The 10,830-nt window shown below is 36.0% G+C and overlaps 1 protein-coding gene across 4 annotated transcripts; it reads right to left on the reverse strand.

The window, feature by feature from the left end:
- Window positions 1-143: 143 nt before the first annotated feature.
- Window positions 144-8,962, reverse strand: LOC110609002 (ubiquitin carboxyl-terminal hydrolase 9). 4 transcript variants are annotated; one of them, XM_021748302.2, is made up of 14 exons: window positions 8,759-8,962; window positions 8,284-8,450; window positions 7,289-7,543; window positions 6,965-7,112; window positions 5,469-5,528; window positions 5,104-5,199; window positions 4,116-4,514; window positions 3,845-3,985; window positions 3,286-3,456; window positions 2,556-2,813; window positions 2,331-2,473; window positions 1,419-1,988; window positions 1,031-1,301; window positions 144-769 (listed from the first exon to the last, which is right to left on the reverse strand). In XM_021748302.2, the coding sequence occupies exons 1-14, from the start codon at window positions 8,834-8,836 to the stop codon at window positions 605-607; spliced, it is 2,922 nt and encodes a 973-aa protein (XP_021603994.1). In that variant the 5' UTR covers window positions 8,837-8,962; the 3' UTR covers window positions 144-604. The 4 variants fall into 4 exon arrangements, with proteins under 4 accessions (XP_021603994.1, XP_021603996.1, XP_021603995.1 ...); XM_021748304.2 differs by having other exon boundaries at window positions 8,284-8,442; window positions 8,549-8,916; XM_021748303.2 differs by having other exon boundaries at window positions 8,549-8,915.
- Window positions 8,963-10,830: the final 1,868 nt, after the last annotated feature.

The following is a 10,830-nucleotide window of genomic DNA, read 5'->3' on the forward strand; positions in this document are numbered from 1 at the left end:
TGTACACTGAATTCCATAATCCAGGGAAAAGAAGGGGTTGACAGCAGCGTTCCAATGAAGGTGAATAGCCATTACAAATGGGGGATGAATGAGAAATCACTTCGTATCCGAAAAGCTTTCAGCTTCTCCTCCCGAAATACGTAGTACAAATAAATACAAATATATTGATGCAGTCGAGGATTGTTGGATACGTGCCTGTCTTTTATCTAAAATCACCTAAATCCCGCCATAGTAAAATACACAACTCTTCCGGTAATGATCCTAAATGAAATTAACATTAACCTTGTGTGTGGTAAATTTGAACCATATCATCCAATTATCACGCAGAAAAGGTAACAAGAAATGGCTAAATCAGAGCATGATTACGCAGGGATCTATAGGCAGCCAAACATTAAGCCAGATTCTCAGAAAAGAATTAATAAATGTTTTAGCTAGCCAATCCTCATCCCACCTGCCATTTTATGCATGTACATACTCCTCGACATCTTTGGTGAGGCTTGAGATCTTCAGAAAGCTAGCTGTGATGACCATCAGCTCAGTCTTCAGTTATTACATCTGAGCTCCCAAGACGCGGAATAGTAGGGATGTAAACATTCATGGCCTTTCAAGAACCCGTATGATCCTGTGATGTCCCTCCTGCTGCCACATTCATTTCAGATTCAATTCTTCCGTAGAACAACACATATGCAGCTGATGTCCTGATATCGGCCTCATTAACAGGAGAAACATAGCTATCATCAAAATTGTACCATCTATTATCGTCAATCAACTGCACAAATAGGTCCAGTAAATGAGTTAGACCTTGGATCAACTGAATATGTATGATAAGCCATCAAGAATAAAAGTGACCTTCGAACAACATACACACACAATCAGTTTCTTTCAGTAATTTTGCAGATCTAAAATTCCTGAACATGGCAACTGCTCATATCAACAACATAGTGCTCAGGAATGGCATACAATGAAAAAACTCTCAACAGTGCCTTCCATTCAAATTCAGCAAATGATTAAAATTGCTGTGTCCATTTACCTTTGCAAAAGCAGTGTAGTGCCCACCACCGAGACCGCCATAATGGTTGCTGATGGCATATAGTTCATATACATATGATCTTCCATCCTTCTGTTTCACAAATTTGCTCAAATCAAGATTGTGAATGGGGAAATCCACAAAAATGTCCAGTTTGTTCTTCAGGTATCTGCTGTATGAAAATCGTTTCAAATGAATAACAAGAATCTGAGGCAATGTCCACAAATCCAGCTTCTTGGTGGCTTGTCTATGTTCTTTACAACCAGGACAATACCTGCATCAAGTAATGCAAACGGGCATAAACATAACTAAAGTGGAACGACACTTGCAAGGTATTCAAAGCAGTATTCTCAAAACAATATGTACAAAAGAAATAGGGAACAAATCTTACCACATGTCATCAGGCCCTAGAGGTTCTTCATTCAAGAATGCCCCTAGGCATGAAAATAAAGAGACAGCTTCCTGTCGGGTTTTCTTCGCACTAAACCCAGATTTATTATAAACCACTGGGAGATCCTTTAGATAGCTGGGATCATATAATTTATGTTCCGTATCAGTCCAATCTAGGAAAATTTTTATACGATCTCTTCCTGATCTTACGACAGAATCCTTAAAAATTGGCTTGCGGCTTGAGTACCGGTCATCAGTTAAAAAGAGCTGTAACGACAAGTTCTGGGTCAATGTATCCTCTGACTCTAATTCTATCTTGTCCATTGACTGGCTCCCAGATTCAGATTGACCATTGCAACTGTTTGATGCTTCACCATTAGCTTCTGAAAGAACACCATTTTCCTTGCCATTATGAGCCACACTGGATAAGCATGCTTTTCTCAACGGTGAGAGAAGTCTAGAAGCAGCCAACTCAATATCAGCTCCACTTGGTGAGTCATCTTCCAAATAAGCAAGCAGAGGCACTCCAAAATTCTTCCATCCACCACCCTTCAGCAAATCTGGAGCAGACCTAAAAACACAAAGAGCTTTTATCCAGATACTTCATCAAAGATGACAAGGAAAAAAAAAAAACAAATGACACAGCCTCACATCCATAGATGCTGTCTGGCACTCACTCCACATGTACCTCACATACTTGTTATTAAAAGTTATGCCACAAGTCAAATAGTATAAATTTTATACCACCAATTATGTGTAGAGCATGTTATATGGCCAAGTAATGAAAATACACAGCGTTATTGCCATGGCTCATTCCATGACACAGCCACTAACAGCAATAGCACAAGATTTAGCTCCCCCCCCCCCCCATTGGATAAAATGAGCAGCTAGAATTCTAAGGCAGTGATCTTACTTTTCCTGATGAACAATTTCCAGTTTCTTTTTTCCTGTTCCTTCCTGAGAAAACCGGTAGGCCACAATGTGTTCCTCATCCTTTATACAAGTCAATGATTCAAAAGGATTTTCAAATAGACGATAAATCCTATGATCATAGACCTGCAAGATACAAATCTATAACTAAAGTATATATAAAATAGCCAAAAAGGAAAAAACTTAGAAACAAGTGAAAACTACTTACTTCTGCCAGCAGAAAGCTTTCATCACTTCTCAAACAGCATGCTGCACTCAGTGCCTGAATAAGATCTCTACAGTGACCATTTTTCAGTACTGACACAGTGTATGGCATTGGAAGACCACTTCCATCACCATAAAACACTGTCACTGTCATTGAACGAGTGACAGTTGAAGGTAGCGGCAGCGACAAATACATAAAGGGATCAAAAGTAATTGAAATTTTGCTGCAAACTGGGCAAACCAATGTTGACTTATATTGACCCTGAACATTTTTTAAAAATGATTAAACTGTCAGTAAAATTTATGAAGCTTTTTGTATTATGCAATAAACAGAACCACTGATGCCCTATACTTGGTGACGCTAAATGTCAATACTTGAGGTATATGCATCCTTATACTGATATGCCATGTGCTCATAAAAATGTGAGATAAATAGCTAAGAATATGTTCAATGGAAAAGCTGAAATAGCAAATATGAAGTGACAAAAGAGAAATGCATCTGTATTTGTTCTTGAAAATCTCCTAATTGTGCTTGATAATTTTATATCAATCAGAAAAATTTGAACTCAAGACCACATCAAGAACAGTGCAACTAAAAGATCAGTAAGGCACAATACTTCAACTGCATTGCAAACCAAATTCCAAAACAAGAAGCTAACGGATTGAACATAAAACTTTATTACATAACATTCTATGGCAATGAACGAACAGATGATATTCAAAGACTTTCTTACTTGGCAAACATCCACAATAATGGAATCATTCCGAGCCTTGTGATTTCTCCAACATTCTTCTGCAACCTCCTTATCTGGACAACCACCCCAATCCTTCATTTCAATGTAAGGTTTGTGCTTGACACGATTCAAATCTTCATGCAGCCCATCCAGTAAAAATGCCAGAAGTTCCTAGAGGAAAATAGCAAGTGGCTCCTCAGTGTTCAACAGAAAAGATACTCAACAATTATAAACAAACAACAAGCAAGGAAAAACGTGAAACTCATCATGTTCACATAAGTTTCCGTCTTAACACATTGGAACCAAACCATTAGAAGAATTATGTCTACATCAGATATTGCATCATACGACAAAATGATAGTTCCAATAAGTTGCTCAATATCTAATACAATGTAGAAAGTAGATGATCAAACTGCCACATTAAGAGCTAGAAGCAACAGCTCATTGTGTTAAATTCCTCATTCTTTAAGAGAGAAAGAGAAAGAGAGAGAGAGAGAGAAGGAACATGAATACGTTTTAACATAAACAAGAGAAGGGAACTTTATCTTGAAGTACTAACTTGAGAATCATGCTGATTATAACCACTGAATTGGGGAGCAAATAGTGCTAGTTTTCCCTTGAATGCACGTGGTGCAATTGTATTGTGTCCCGAGGACCAAAGTTTCCTCAACAACTCACCAAAAGCGAGTGCAAGTTCACCCTACAAAGCTACAACACAAGTTAGCATTTCAACGTCGAGTGCTTAGAAAAATAAGGTATAGTGTAGGACAAAAGTCACAAAACTTCCATATGAATCCCAGTGAACCAAGACCAATAAGAGCAAGACCTACATGCATTCCTAAAGGATTTTCTGTGTTGATCTCATCAGAGTAATCTTGCAAAAAATACTCAACAAGTGGAGGAGTGTGGACCAAGCATTGAAGAGCACTGTTCATAAAGCAAGTATTTCCCATATTTTGCAGTCCTGCCAAACCTCCCCTCTCACCTCTTCTGACAGCACTATAAGCACCAAATCCATCATCAATATCTGTGGGTCCTGAATTTAAAGCACTTCCTGGCCTCGTGTTCAAGCTAGAAGTACCGGGATGACCATTTGACAGAGTTGGTCCACCTGCAATTGAGAGGGAAGTCCTTGAAGGTTCTAAGGCTACCAAAGCCAACTCATTTCCTGTTGAATCCTGGCCAGATAGGGAAGGATAAGACTCATGAACTTGCATCTCCAGCAGAATCTGTACAGAGAAGAGGATGCATCAACACTATTGATGAATAAAAACCAACAACCAGACATAAAACTCAGAGATATTTTTATTATCAAATGCAAAGGGAAAGTCCAATGTGCTGCAACACAAATAACATACAGCATTACACGCAACTGCTAATGTGCACACATGCACAGGATGCAAGATTTATAATAAAATTTAACAATTTATAAAAATTATCAATATCAAGGTGTTGGCAAAACACACAAAAACTTGAGTATTTCATTAATTGCGACCAATATCAAATGACTTCATCTGTATTATTTTCATCACACCTAACTTTGAGCAGGAGGGTTCCAAGAGCGGATTAGTTTTTCACCTAGTCAAATCACTCTGTATTATTCTAAATCAATGTGCATAAAAAAATTGTGATGACTGTATTCTGAAATATTTTTACTCATCACTAGAGTGACTTTAGCAGTTCATTGTTTATTAAAAATGAATTGAAGAAGCAGCTAAATTGAAGTTGCATAAAACCAAAATGATTCACCTCCAGTCAAGCTATCTAATTCAAAACAAATCAGACTTCAAAATGTATATACATTTCTAGACCACACACCTCTTGGTCCATCTGCAAGTTTGATTCCTCCAGGGTACGACTTGAATCAACCAACCGTGATTGCTTGTACTTATTAAAGTAGTCCCATATAACAGCCTGTTAGCAAGCATTAGAACCAAAACAAAGAAAGAACCATACACTAAAGCATCCAAAGAAATATGAAGTAAATACAGCAATTCGGTTTACTCCTGCTTTGCAAAGTGGTTATTTTCACGGCTTGAATCTGTGACCTCAAGGCCAAAAGTGAAGTAACTTCAAAATTACACCAAAGCCACCCTCAAAGAATAGATAGTAATTTTACTAAAATATTCTATTGAGTTGCAATTACAGCCAAATGTCAAGGATAAAAACCAACATATACACACCTTTTCTCGTTCTGTTCCTCTAAGAGCACATACCCTCCCATAAAGTTCATGAAGTGAAGCCTGAAACAAACACAAGTAAAACCTCCATCACCTCCATAGATAACTTTAAAGCAAGTAGAGGTTGTTTCATGTTTGTCTGAACTTATAAGCTGGTCAATTTAGCTTATGAGCTCTAAAAATAAGCTTATATAATTGTTTGCAACATTTTCTGAACTTATAATTTCAGCTTATAAGCTTAAAAAAGGTAAGTTGGGTGTTCAACTATTTATTTTGGTGCTTATAAGTACTAAATCTTTAAGCTGGTTTGACCAGATAAATTATTGTATTACCCTCATTTAATTTGAAAACTTCACCATACACCTTATTTGCTATCTTTTTTAGTAATTTTAATAATAATTATGTTTATATATTACTTGTTATCGAATATGTCTACTATTTATCACCATTTTAACCAAACACATAAATTGTTTAAAATTTTAAATGTTTATAAGGTTTTTTTGTAAGTTAATCTTCATAAGCTAAGCCTACCACTCTTTTAGCAATAACACTCACCTCTTCAATTATTCACATGTACTATATGTGATGCTAAAAAGTTACCATATTATTTCCAAGCTCTTGAAAGTAAATTTGGGTTTCCACAACCCAATTTCTATTATTTTAGCAATCTTATCCCTTAAATCTGCATCATTGACATTAAAGGTACTCATTTGGCACACCAGAATTTTCCAGGCACAAAAAGTCAGCAACCATTGCTCAAGACTAGGGATGATAACAGGTCAAGCTTTTTTGGTTGCCTGATCCAATTAAATCCTATTAAGACACGTTTGGATAGCATGCAATAGAGCTTGCGATAGATATAAATTTATGAAAATAAAAACCATATTAGGTTTGAGCTTTATGTGTTGGATATCGATTTTCTGAACCCATAAATATAAAATATATATTTGATAATAACATTTATAAAAAATTTTATATATTATATTTTTAAATAAATTGAAATTTAAAAATTTTATAGGAGTATAAATTTTTAAAATATAAAATATTAATAAAAATATTTTTTATATCCATTATTAATTAAAATATATAAAGCTAAAGGGGATAAAAGAGTATTTGGGTAATTATAATTGGGTTTGAAATGGTTTGGAGTAGTTTAGGTTGAATTTTAATTGGATTTTGTAATAGGTTATGGTATTAAGGTTTGGGTTCGAATAAGGTGACTTTTGTGTACCTAACCCATAGTCATCCCTAATCTTGACTTTCTACGCAGCTCTTCTCATGCAGCCCAAGGAATTCCTAGGCAAAAGCTCTACTTATCATACCTTAATGATAAACAATCCCCAAATAGCTCATACATATAAGCATTAAGCAGAAACATTGAGCTCCCTATTCTCCATGTCCCCAACCCCCATATAACAGTTTACATTGCATACTCTAGTCTGCCCTATATTAGTTGCTACTATCAAATTATTAGCTTGCACAAACTGCATTTCAGGTACCTTTTTGCTTAACCTTATAGTGAATTCACTGTCATCTCTAGAATCAATTAACTTGAGACGAAGTGGATAAACCTCCACATTGAACTGCTTTTTGTTAAAAACCCCCTGTGAGATCATCTTTCTTGGAAGTGCTGGTCCTCCCGTGTACCTGATAGAATATACAAATACATATAGAACACTAAGTACAATAAAAGCTTAAATTATATGAAATGTTCATCACTAGGTCTAAACTTCATGAATTCCTACTGCAATGGAAAGGGAAAGTTGTTTTGGTGAGAAGCACAACTACTGCCATGGAGGGAGAAAAATTAGAGAATTCATTACCACTGAACAAGCTTTTCCCAAACTTTTTGAGGAACTAAAACATAGTCTCTCCCTTCCAACAATGTTCTAGAGAGCTCTAGATCATCATTCTCGCCATCACTTCCATTTTCAACAATATCAGAGTTATTTATAGGACCAGGTCTATCAGTTATTCTCCCAGGAAGATCAACCAAATCTTGAGAATCAGAAGACTGCATATCAACTACGGGATCATCACTGCCCTGGCCAACGTACCTCTCCCATTTTGTGAACCACCTGATCAGACAGCAGATTATGATAGCAGTTCATAAAATGTTCATTATAAAATTCTAAAGCTAATAATAATAATAATAATAAACTATATAAATTATGATAGAGAGTCCCTATCAGGCGTCAAATCACCGGTTTCATCACAGTTAATTTTGCCTCAGCTGCGTAGTTGTAGCTAAACTTACCAACTACTGTAATAGAAAACTACAATTTGAAAAAAAAAAAAAGTTCTGCAGGTTGATCAAACTGTTGGAAAAGCCAGTTCCTACAGAAGCATCACTTAGTAATGGTTACACAATCAGCCACGACTCATAAGATTTCTATAAAAATGATTTCTCAAAAAAAAAACTCAATAAAATGTGAACAACGTCCAAGTCAAATTGAAATAATGTCAGGAACGCACAAGGCAACAACCGCCCAGCTGCTCTAAATTGGTAAAGCAAATATAGAAGAAATTTTCATAAGAATCTACGAAAGCTTACCAGGCACGACGTGCATACAAAGTCAGAACGCAATGTGCAAACAACAGGCAGCCTAATTGCTATATTTCCAAATCGGTGAAGCTAAGATTAAAAAGAAGGAAAAAGATTTTCCACGCAGATGCGAAGTCAGAAAGTAACATACGAATTCACAAATTCATAGATTAGAACATGCATCCAGAAATCAAAGAGAAATTGAGAATAAAATCCACGATAAATGAGATAGAAAGGCAACTAAAAAAAAACAAGAATGAATAGAAAAAGGACCTGGCGGAAACCACGTAGTACAAGTTGCCTTCTTTCAAATGAAGCTCGGCTTCACCCATCAAGCCCTTGACGATCTGTTTCTCTTCCTGGGGCGTGCACGGCAAGCAACACTCTCCATTCTCCATTGAATACCCGGAATCAGCGATCGTCATGGCAGAACTGAAACTCTAAACGCATTTCAAACCAAATAATGAATCAAGTAAATGCAAGTCGAGCTTCCAAATCCAAAACAATAACTGAAGCAGGGAGGGGGGGATTCAATCACCTTCAGTAACTAAGAATCTGAGATCGAGGTACAAAAAGCCTCGAAAGATGGATAAATAAAATAGCTAGATATTAGAAATATAAATTAAGATTGAAAGAAGCGTGGAACATAGAAAGAGGTAAATTGGAGAGAACCCTAGATTTAAGGGCTCCGATGGCCAGAGACTGAAACGAGAGAGAAAGACAGAGAGAGAGGTATTCAATCAACGACCTCGTTGTCCTTTTTTAACTTGGAGTCGGCACGAACCGTCTTATAGGGTCCAGCTGCAGAAAATAAACCCCAAATCATAACTAACCACTACAGCATGGTACCATGTATCCTTTCTCCTTCTCCTCCAGTTCCTTTCCAACTTTATCATCCTCCTTCCCATGCAACGCAATGTCTTTTTGTTTTTTTTTAACTATGCCCCCCCTCTTCTTTTTATAAAAAAAAAAATAATAATAATTAAAAAGGAAATTGAAGGGGAGGCGGAAGGTGAGGAGGGAGGGAGTCATTTATCATTTATTTTTGTTTTTAAATCTTCCTTTGCTACTCCTTCGGATCCCTCACGTGCTGACTCCTGGTTCAAACTTCCAAGTCAAAAGTCATTTGCTCGGTAAGCTTGATTTTTATAGTAATTTTAAGCCGGAATTAAGAAAGTTTTGATGAAAAGAGAATTAGAGAAATTGAAGGAAAGCGGCCTATTTATCTTGCCATAAATTATTGAAGGGTTTCGTTTTCTTTTTCTATTTCTTTAGTTTTTTTTTAATTTTTTTGCTTTTAGAAAAAATTAACGATCCGTCATCCTTGATTTTTGTTGTTATGATAGATGGTGGAATGGATTATATTTTATTTTTTATTAATTTTTAAATTTTATAAATTTATTTTATTTTTTTCACTAGAAATAATTACTTTATCAAACTTATTAAAGAATAACAACTCGATTTGTATAGTCGAAAAAATTTTTAATTATTGTGACACTGATATTTTAAAATCATTTCGTTACGTTTAAGGTGATAAATTTTTTTCCTCTCAATGTTCTATGATAGATCTGGTTCTTTTCTTGGTCCATCTTACGGGCCCATCAGATGGGTCTCTCAATATTCTATTTGACGAAGGAACTTGCAAAATAGGGAAAAATGGTCAGGGTCTACCAGGGATGTACCCGGTAGAAATCTTTCGACGCCCAAGTTAGATTTTATGAATTAGAGTAGTATATTTAGACAAGAGTTGCAAAGAGAAAGATAAAAAATGAAGTCCAGGAAGGAGAGGGAAGAAGAGAGACTGACCCTCCTCTTTCCCTCTACCCCTGATATATACCTGCCTCTTTGCTACAGTGCTAGCTGTCTCTGTCACCCAGTCCCTTACGTACGGATACTCTATGCGTAGCGGCTATTTAATTCACTCCGGCACGCATGCGAACAGGGTTGGTGAGTGATTGGGCCTACTCCCCTATTGAGTTTGTGCTTGTATCTGATCCGGATCGCTTTGGGTTACTGGCCCAGACTCGTGAAGTCGAGCCGTCTTTCGAGCGTATGATCTGATAGGGGTTTGGACCGGTGGCCTTCTTTTGGATCCGACCTTATCTCTAGACTAGGAAAGGTCTGGAGGTTATCATAAGGGATTACACTTTTATTAATGAATATGTATATAGGTTTTATAGCATCTCTTTTTTGTATTTATTGATTTTAATATAAATTATTTTTTATTATCTTTAATAATTAAAATTTTAGATATGGCTTGAATAACTATTTTTTTTGTGCTATACAGTTATCGTGAGTATAATTAATTTTAGCAGGTTTGTTCATATTATTGTTCAATGATGATTTGGCAAAAATAATAGGGTAATTTATAATTTAGTCCCTGGGTATTGCCATTATTAACAAGTCAGTCCCTGTATTTTCAGAAACATATTAAAACGTCCTTATGTTTTCTCTCCGTCAACGAAATAGTCCTTCCGTCTATTTTTGCCGTTAAAAATATAGTAAAAGACTAAATTACCCCCAATTATTTTTCTCCTCCTCCTTCCTTTTCTTCTTCATTAATTCTTCTTCATTTTGCTTCTTCTTCTTCTACTTCTTCTTCTTCTGCTTCTTCTCCTTTTTCTTCTTCAGCTTCTGTTTTTTCTCCTTCTTCTTCTGCTTCTTCTCCTTTTTCTTCTTTTGCTTCTTTTTCTTCTTTTTCTTCTTTATCTTCTTCTTCTTCTCATTCTTCTCCTTCTTCTTCTTCTTTTTCTTCTTTTTCTTCTTTCTCTCCTTCTTCTTCTTCTTCTCCTTCTTCTTCTTCTTCTTCTTCTTCTTCTC

This window comes from Manihot esculenta, chromosome 2 (assembly GCF_001659605.2).
Source record: "Manihot esculenta cultivar AM560-2 chromosome 2, M.esculenta_v8, whole genome shotgun sequence".
NCBI lineage: Eukaryota > Viridiplantae > Streptophyta > Magnoliopsida > Malpighiales > Euphorbiaceae > Manihot > Manihot esculenta.

Coding starts and splice junctions, on each gene's coding strand:
- LOC110609002 (XM_021748302.2), bottom strand. CDS start 8,836: ATGATTTGGGGTTTATTTTCTGCAGCTGGACCCTATAAGACGGTTCGT. Junction 2,474..2,555: donor AAAGCTTTCTGCTGGCAGAA/GTAAGTAGTTTT, acceptor TGTATCTTGCAG/GTCTATGATCATAGGATTTA. Junction 1,989..2,330: donor GAAATTGTTCATCAGGAAAA/GTAAGATCACTG, acceptor TTGTGTTTTTAG/GTCTGCTCCAGATTTGCTGA.